Here is a 9,507-nt window from a genome sequence, read left to right on the forward strand (position 1 = left end):
TCTTTAGATAAGCATTGCAGTACATGTCTATGTAGTGTGTCTGTCACACCCATAGTAGTGAAAATTATGTAGTTTTTGCATTAGAATTTTTTCTTATTGTGCAAGTTTTGTTATTTTTTGCATTTTATGAGTTAAACTAGATACCCGGCCCAAAAAAAGAAAAGAAAAGTTGGAAAACATATTTTTGATCCTGTTATCGCAAGGCGGAGGTTGGGATTTCAACTTTGTAGGTCTCCGTTTGAACCTTGAAGCCAGGGGCGGATCCAGGGGGGCGGGGGTGTGCTGCAGCGCACCAACTTTTCCGACGAAAAAAAAATTACTAGTTATAATAGTTTAAAATTCAGACCAAAAAAAATATTTGTAGGGTATGTTAGTTGTAAGCAGTCCCCTTGAGTAGCAATCCTATATCCGCCCCTGCTTGAAGCTATCTTTTTGAGTTTGATGATTTTAGGATTTATTTGCATCCTTCATGTATCAGTGTATGCACTTCTTTTAAGTTGGCAGATTTCAGCATTTATTGGCATATTACATGGATGCATTCTCAAAGCCTTACATGTTGATCAGGTCCTAATCAGGTTGAAATATTAGTAACAGTAGCTAGTGATCCCTACCAAAGTTTTGTTGGAAATTTTAGGAAACTTGAAATAACAGGTCTACTATTAAATTATTCTAATTTGAGCTCGTCCAGAATGGAGATTGAATTTCCAAAAATTTAAGGTTATCACATATCAGAAATGTTAATTCCATTTTCTGAGAGTTGCGCATTCAGGAAAAACTTAATGTCCTATATAATATTGTTTACCACTTTACCAATTATCATCTATTTTAAATGTGTTTGCTTCCAAGTTTCTTGACCAGAGACTGTATCCATTTTAATTGGTTTTTATTGTAATCGGTTTCTGTAGGGAGACAGCTACCATGTTTTTTTAAAATATTAAAACACTATGGCGGTATATATATATATATCTATTAGTAAAGTACACTATAATTAACCTCACCTTTTAAATTAAACCAACCTTTTATCTACCACTAAATACCCTTGATTAGATATTAAAATAAAATATTCAATGCCTTTAAAAAAGACTATTCCGTCATTTCGACTTTTATTTCCATTTATACCCTTAAGTTATAACACACTCACAAAGGAGTTTCGTGTAAATTCAGGTTGAAAACCAAATGCACGCACTATATGACTATGGCTGTGTTTGTTTAGTGGCAAACCTCTAGTGGGAAAATATGGGATTTGCCAGCATTTTCCCACTAGAGTTTTGCCAGGCTAATTTGTAGTGGGAAAATTTCAATTTGCCAGTGTTTGTTTGCAAAAATTTATAGTGTGAAAATATGGGATTTGCCAGTGTTTGTTTACTAGTTTTTTTGCTATGACAAATAATATTTCAACTTTTTGGAAATATATTTTTGTTGTTTTCAAACTCAATGGAATCTAAAAAAAAGCTAAAAATAAAATACAAAATAAAGAAAATACAACTCAACATTAATAGTAACAGTTAATGGAGTCACTTCTTGCATAGACGCCGATGATATCTTTGTTCGGTATTTCACAAAAAGCAACATGGGCTCCTTCAGTGCTCTCACACATTGAGTACATCAACAACAATGATGACTACACATATCTAGAACACCCATTTCCTGTTTTTAAAGAATAACCATGTAAACATCTCCCGTTTAAGATATCGTTTAAGATATCAGCTAAATTACCACAAGCTTGCAAGCCAACTTCAATAGTCCTAAAGTTTGGTTTTTCACCAGTGTTATGCATTCCATGAAGACAACTCAAACCCTTTAGAACCATCACTCACATTACCACATTTCGAATACATATAAACAAAAGAAAACCCCACTGCAGAATTGCCCACAGACAGACCAAGCTTCAATCTCAAACTATAAACCATTTGACCACTTCACTACACAAAAGCTCAACACAACAAGCGACAACAGAAGGCAGCATCAGCACAACAACAACATCAGCAGCAGCAGCAACAGCAACATCATCATCAGCATTAGCGCAGCAGCACACAGCACGCAACACAGCAGCACACAACACACAACACACATCAACCAGCAGCAACACCCAGCACACAGCACACAGCACATAGCACACAGCAACCAGTAGCAGCACACAGCACGCAATAGCACCCCCCAGCACGCAGCAGCACCCCAGCACCTTGCAGCAGCAGTAACGACACCCAGCACCTTGCAGCAGCAACAACACCCACCCAACCACCTAAACCAACCTGCACACAAACATCCAATAACGTGCAAGCTGAAATACCACCCACCAATGTGACCTCATCAGTACTAACACCCACATCCCGCATACTCTCAAACAACTTCAAAGCCTCATCAGCACTTGAACAGCCATCTGCACAGGTAACCTTTCATTTTGAGCTGCATGGCTGCAGGCCTCCTGTGATAGCTTCTGACAGTCAATAGTTTTGCATAATCGGTAGCGTTCAGAATCCTTGATATTTGGATGAACCTACATTGTATACACTTGCATATTAATACTTAAAGCCAAAACTACTGTTTTCCTTGAAAGTTAGATTTTACCTTCAGGAAAATATCTACTGCTCTGTATAACCCATCACTTATGATGCGTGCATGGTCTGGAAGTAGTTCTGCTAGAGCAATGAACTTGGATGGTATTAAATTTGAATCTAGAGCAATTTCTGCTAGATAGTTGTCCAGTAGCTTTGAAACTTTAAGAATGGAGCTTTGCTTAGGAGAACCAGGGCTGTCAAAATCATAACTCAATTCAACTTCGTCTTTCAAGTTGTTCTCTTCATTGTCATCCTCATCCACATTTAAGAATATGGAGAAGGTCTTAACTATGGTATCAGTTTCATACAGCGGCTGGTGATTTTTACTCTGTGAGTTTGTGGGGATGAGGATGTCTTCCAGAATCGCCTGGTCCAATTGCAGGCCCATCCTCCTCTCTAAGTCAGACCTGCAAGTGGCTGATGCTGAACTGATTATTGCTGTCTTCAGCAAACTTGATAGAAATGCCATTGGTACTGTACTCTTTCTAGATTGAGTTGGAAGGAGACTGACAATTACTTCAACAGTTACTTTCTGTTTCTTCTGCGATTCCACATCCAAGATGTTTTCTTTGACTAGTTGAGGGTCTCTGACAAGAAGACCTTGAAGGGAGTTTTATGCGTAATTTATCAAGATCCTGCTGATCATAGCCGTCCAAGCCACCATGTCCTTTTCAGACAACCCATTAAATAACTCAGCTGCTGCTTCCATATCACCACTTTTCGCATAAGCAACAATCAAGGAAGTCCAAGAAATCACATCTCGTTCTGGCATTTCATCAAACACACATCTCCCAGATTCGAAAAACCCACACTTGACATACATATCAATCAAAGTATTCCCAACATAAAGATCACACTCATACCCACCAATCAGAAAAGTCTGGGCATGAATCTGTCTCCCCAGTTCAACATTACCCAAACCAGCACAAGCCTTAACAAGTGCCGAAAAGATAAAAGAAACCGGTCTAATACCTTCCCTTCTCATTCTATTATACAAAACAATCACCTCATGAAATGGCCCGAAAAGCGAATACCCTCTAATGAGTGAAGTATATAGAAAAGGGTTCGGGTATCGAACTTGATAAAAAATAAGACGCAGGTATGAATCAATATCAACATTAAGTTTAGTAAGCATTCGAATAAGCTTTGCGAGGACGAAAGAACATTGGTCGAGACCTTTTCATGACACAGTGATGCGAGCGAGAGAAGAAGATGAGTGCTAGATTGATGGTGGCAAATGTTTTGGTCATAGTGGGAAAATTTCAGTGATTTTCATGCGGGCAAAAGAGTTTAGGGGGGGAGGTGGATTCTATTTTCCCACTATAAGTGGGAAAATTTCTTTTGCCGGCAAATAGGGAATAGTGTTTGCCAGTGTCCTTAAATACCACCCAAACACTGGCAAAGGTACATCTAGTGGGAAAATAAAATTTGCCACCCCCATTTGCCACTAAACAAACACAGCCTATATGAATTGTACGCCTATATTTATTAGTCATAAATTAAGACTTAAATTACCATAAATATACTAATCCTTTCCCTTTTCGTCTCCCTCTCAATCTCTATGTATCCCCCCTTTTATTCTTGCAGATATGTAACATGTTGAAAAAGAAACACGAGGACGCCAAGGATCTACTGGTTCGTGCTATTGTTAGACCAACCATCTCTTTTCTTCTTCTCTTCTCTCTCTCCCAAATCACCTCTAATTTGCTCTCTCTTAAAAAACTAAAACAAAAGCCAAAAAAAAAAAAAAAAAATATAACAACAAACATATATCTCGATTGTCTTTCTAAATAAATTATTATTAGAAATAAAGCAAAAAAAAACCTGGTTTCAAAAGGTATTATATTTCTCCTCAGATTTGATTACTTGATTTCGCATCTCTTTCGTCCTCTTCGTTAATGTTTTTTTTCATCAAGACTGGGTGTGAATAAAATGATTCTCCCGAGAAAAGGTTAGTTTTATGCTCAATTTGATGCTTGAGAGGTTTTGAGTTTTGTGAGATTTCATTGTTGGGGTTTGGTTTTGTCATGTTTTGGTCGATGGGTTTTGTGGAACTTGCTTTCACAATGCTACATCAAAGATCCTGTTACACTTTTATTTATAAGGTTGGTTCGTTGGTTCATTGATTTATTTTTATATGTTGTTTGTTGATCGGTTTCTTATTGTTGTATGTGGAAATTACAGTCATTTTTATCTCTATTTTTTGGTAGTTGATTTGGATTTTGTACTAGGAAAAAAAAAAAAGAGTGATCAGCTAGCTTCACCTTCAAAGACATATTTCTATACTAAAGAGTAGTTTTAAATCCATATTGGTTTGGATAATATTATCTTGAGTATAAAGACGAGAGGTGTAAACAGAGCAGAACATAACAGTAGTTTTTGTGCCCTTGGCTGGAGTCATGGCTACATCGTTACATCCCTAATCGAGGCGTATGTATTCATGGTGGTGGGACAGTCATATTAGCCCAAAGAACTCAAAATGGCTTCAGGAAAATCTTACTAGTATTCCCTCTGTTTCCTATTCTATCTTTGTTAGTTTGGTTGTAGTATGGAAATGCTAATGCCCTGTTACACATTAGTAAGGAAATAGTATGATGCACTGATCAGATGGTTAATGTTATTGATTAAGGTTAGGGAACATAAAATCCAGGAGTTGTCCATTGCTGTGATATAGTAGTCAAATGACAATCACCAAGTGTACTGTGTTATAAAAAAATAGGGTAGTCATAACCACAATGTCATAAAAAAGCTTATCCGTCTCTTCATATACTTATCTAAGAGAATCACAATTGAGACAACAAGAAGGCGAAATCTGAAGGAGCAAACATGTAAGATTCTAAATACTCATACATGTGTATATTATACGTTGAAGGACCTGGATCGAAGCTATGCTATATGATAATGAGGACCATCCTACACTTTTTATAAAGACATCGATCTGCTAACTTCAATATGCTTCAGCATTGTAGGGGTTTCATAGCCCCTAGCCTTGCCTTTAGAAAAATGTCATTTGCTTCGACATAGCCACCATTTTATATGAACCAGTGATCCCAGTTACTGTAGCATTAACTAGAATATTTCAAATATAAATGTGTGCATGACCACTCATTTAGTTATATGAAATTTAAATTCCATTTTTTATGCTGTCAAGCCAAGTAGTATGAGTTGGAATATCTGTAAGGAGAAAAGATTACTCAATAAATTCTCATTAATTTCTTTCAATGCATATTTGTTTCCTTTCATCTTCCAACGATGGTGCCATGCTATGACTTCTTTTGCCAAATCCATTTTTACATTGTTTATGTTAGAGCAAAAGGTTCAGGAATGGTCATCTTTGGAAATTCCTGGGCTGATATAGGAAATAATAATCAACTAGACACAACGACCTTTTCGTTGGTGGTAAGTCACCTAATCTATTCATAAATAACAAGATTTCTGATGATTTCATTGTATTTTTTAAAACTTTTTGTAGGTCAGAAGGTTTTTGGATGGGATCAAGTGAGTGCTTCCTCTTTCAAAACAAGGTTCGGTCAGATCAAGGAGATTGAATCCTACATATTGCAGTACAAGTATGCCTACGACTATGTTCTTTGGTTTTTATCATTTCTGGGGAAAACTTAGTTAGTTTAGTTTCATATTGTCAGAGATGATATGTCTTGATATAAGATTGTGGTTTTGAATCAATTGTACCTAATTGATTGAGAATTGATATAGATGATAGTAGAGATAACAATGCAATATTGCAACCACTTGTGTACTTTGGCATAAGATTGTTTTTCATTAGTTTCGAGTGCAAACAAATTCTTTGTTAGTTTTTCCATTTTTTCCCCTTTTTAAATTTGTGGCCTTCTTTCTTAACTTGCGTTGAACAAATTGCCAAATACTTTAGCCAGAATAATGTTCTATTATGATCTTTGGATGTCTACTTTGACTGCCTTGCTAAGCAACATAACAAGTGCTCCTTTCACACCTATTTGCCATTTTCACATCCATTCATTTTTATTTTTATTTTTTATTTGTATTATTTGTATTTTTTATTTTTTTATATCATAATGTGCTTAACTATTTGTCTCAATTCTTACATGTTATAGGGATTAGCAAAAATGGGAAAAGCATCATAGTTGATTGATTGGCTACCATGCTTTATACAACAACTTCGCAATAGCACTCTTTCAAGCCCAGGTATTTTTTCTATGCCCCTTCAATAAATTAAGGCGATGTGGTATTAGGTTACCTTAGTTTCTGGCTTCAAAATACCATTTTTAAGGGATGCTATGAGCTCAAGTTAAAGTTCTTGGTTATTCTTTCTTTGTTTTCTTTTTCCTGCCGTTATACATTTGAGTAAATGTGCTAACATTGGGTTTCTAAAAGATCATTGCATAAGAAACGAAATAAATAAATAATAGTAATGGACAATTTGCTTGGGTTGTGCATCTTCCCAAAGGGTTGTTTTCATTTAATGCCTCTTTACAATGAAATTTCTTCAACGTTGCCTCTACTTCCAGTGCCCTCAAATATCCTTTTCCCTCTGTTCGAAAAGACACGAAAAGACACTGCAACCGTCAAGAGGTAGTTTATCCATGTTTCAATACCTACCACTAACACCATCCAAATACTAAAACAAGTGGTTCAGGATGGATTTTGGGGATTCAAAAGTGAGCTTGCCATTTTAAAGTGTTTGTGTGTGCATCATTCCCATTTTTTGAAACATTTTCAAAATGCACCTGTTAGATTTGCAGTTTAGCCTTCAACACAAATACATATATTTTCTTTTAGGATGATGGGTTATCTCAATTTCACTTGAGCCTATTATGTTTATATTTAATGCAATGGTTTTTCCGTTTGGCCGATTCTATAATTTGCCTAAAATTACATATAGTTTGTTACTTTGTTCTTTATGCACTTCCAGCAGTGGCACGTATATCTTGATGATTGCAGAATAGTAGGAGGAGGAATGCTTTGCTTCTGACAGGTTATTATATAAATAGGATTAGTGGAGGTTTTATCCTATATGAGTTGGTGGATGCAAGACCAATTCATGGACAGATTAGGTATATCTATTAGTTTGATCATGGGGCAGAATCCTATACTCCAGGGTACAATCTATTGGTTAATCTCTCAGCCACCACCCTCCATAACCATAACGTGGAAGCACTATCACAAGGTCCTTTGTTGTTTTTATCTATCAATTGATCCATAGGTAGATAAAAGTAGTTGATCTCTTTTCGCTAATTACATCAAGATTGCATCCACGTCGGATAACTTATTCACCATGTACGTTGTATGTAGTATTATTTTTTCAGGTAGCTTTGAAAGTTATTCGATCCAAGATACCAAAACGGGTAACATAAAATATACATTTAGTCATCCATACCTTCCTTGTGGTCAAATTAGTTCCATGTTTTGGGCTTCGTTCTGATGTAGTGCTCTGTTTTCCATAGTATCTTCTTTGGAACTACTCCTGGTCCTTTAATCAGTACCAAAAATGACCATGAGCTATCTTAGCAGTTACGAGTCTACAGATTTTAAATGACAATTGATGCCATTAAGATTCTTTGCTTTTGTTAGATTTGAAATGGAAGAACATTTTTTTTTTGTCTTTATGTTCTTCTTGTGGTTAATAACACACTGTATTTTTTGACTCAAAAGTAGTTTCCTCATCGTATTATTTTTGGCTTCAATATGTTGGTTTCTTACTGTAGCAAAAATACTGAAAATTTGCTGGTAGCAAAAAGTTTTCATTGCTTGAAGGCTTTTTTCAAGTTTTACATATAGCGACCGACTCACTTTTTGTAAGACTTCATCTCTACGGTGCTTGGTGAGTACCTACTTGATATAGACAACTCAATCCTTCTTTCATGAAATTTTCAGGGAGGATCTTAATGTTTTATTATTGTTTGTTGGTTAAAGGATGTGTTGAACAAGGGAAATGATTGCATGTCGACCTTATGGTGTATTCTATTAGGGTGCAACTCCGAAAGGAATTGAACAAACACAATATGAGGTATGTAAAATTGAATTCTATATGGATTGTTTAGAAACTGTTTAATACGATGAAAATTTGATTGCAATACATGGTATCACCTCTAATTAAAACTGTTCAAATTTGAAGTTTTGATTTTTGACGTTTTTAGTGACTGGATTGTTCTTTTTGAATGATGAATTATGTCCAAATTCCAACTGTTTTTGTTTCTCCAACTATTCCAAGTTCAGCATATATATAGTTTACCTTAATGTTCACTAACAGTATAGGCATTGCATGATGAATATAGTTAGCACTAGGCAGGGCTACATAATTTTATTTCACACCTTTAATTCCTTTCAGAAACAAATTATGGTTCATTTTCTTTCTTCTTTCTTTTTCTGGGAACCAACTCAGCGTTGATTCCGAACAATGACCACAAACGAGGAGGGAAGGGGGCTGCTAACAGAGGACAATGACTGAGCTTCCCCCATGTAGCTCAAGTACACTAATAGACCAAGGGGGTGGTCTACTTTAAAGACATCAACCATATGGAGAGGCATCACTTTGCTGATAAAATGTCGCATATATTGTTACAGACTTCTATTTTGTCATTTTAAGTGTAACGAGAGAAGGATAGACTTCAGGACTTATAGTCTATTGTGTTCCTAATTCGTTTTGGTGCTTGGTTTAGAGTATCTACTACGCCCTTTTTCGTAGCGTACCTCTTAGTTGATGATAAATAATAGTTCAAGATAGGGATATGAATCATTTCAAACTTTATTATATTTATGAATCTTTTTTATTCACTCTAAGGGCAGAGGGAGTATTAACAATTGGTTTAGGGAAGTCAAAACATTGTTAGTGCATTCCCTGTTAGATGTTGTCTTATGATGATTCTCTCATAAGTGTTGGATCTATAAACCAAATGTTTTATTCAGACGCTTGCTGCCATTAGAGAATAACCAACTCATATTTTTTAAGCTG

The 9,507-nt window shown here is 35.9% G+C and overlaps 1 protein-coding gene across 1 annotated transcript; it reads right to left on the reverse strand.

Moving 5' to 3' along the window:
* Window positions 1-1,471: 1,471 nt before the first annotated feature.
* LOC147495869 (BTB/POZ domain-containing protein At1g03010-like) lies at window positions 1,472-4,021 on the reverse strand. The gene is made up of 2 exons (XM_086564614.1): window positions 2,569-4,021; window positions 1,472-2,497 (listed from the first exon to the last, which is right to left on the reverse strand). The coding sequence occupies exons 1-2, from the start codon at window positions 3,025-3,027 to the stop codon at window positions 2,351-2,353; spliced, it is 606 nt and encodes a 201-aa protein (XP_086420740.1). The 5' UTR covers window positions 3,028-4,021; the 3' UTR covers window positions 1,472-2,350.
* Between the last annotated feature and the right edge of the window lie 5,486 nt (window positions 4,022-9,507).

This window comes from Coptis chinensis, chromosome 6 (assembly GCF_015680905.1).
Source record: "Coptis chinensis isolate HL-2020 chromosome 6, ASM1568090v1, whole genome shotgun sequence".
Lineage (NCBI taxonomy): Eukaryota > Viridiplantae > Streptophyta > Magnoliopsida > Ranunculales > Ranunculaceae > Coptis > Coptis chinensis.

Excerpts from the sequence above, each read along its gene's own strand:
- LOC147495869 (XM_086564614.1), bottom strand. The coding sequence starts at position 3,027 with ATGGCATTTCTATCAAGTTTGCTGAAGACAGCAATAATCAGTTCAGCA. Across the intron at positions 2,498-2,568 it reads CAGTAGATATTTTCCTGAAG|GTTCATCCAAATATCAAGGA; the intron begins GTAAAATCTAAC and ends TATACAATGTAG.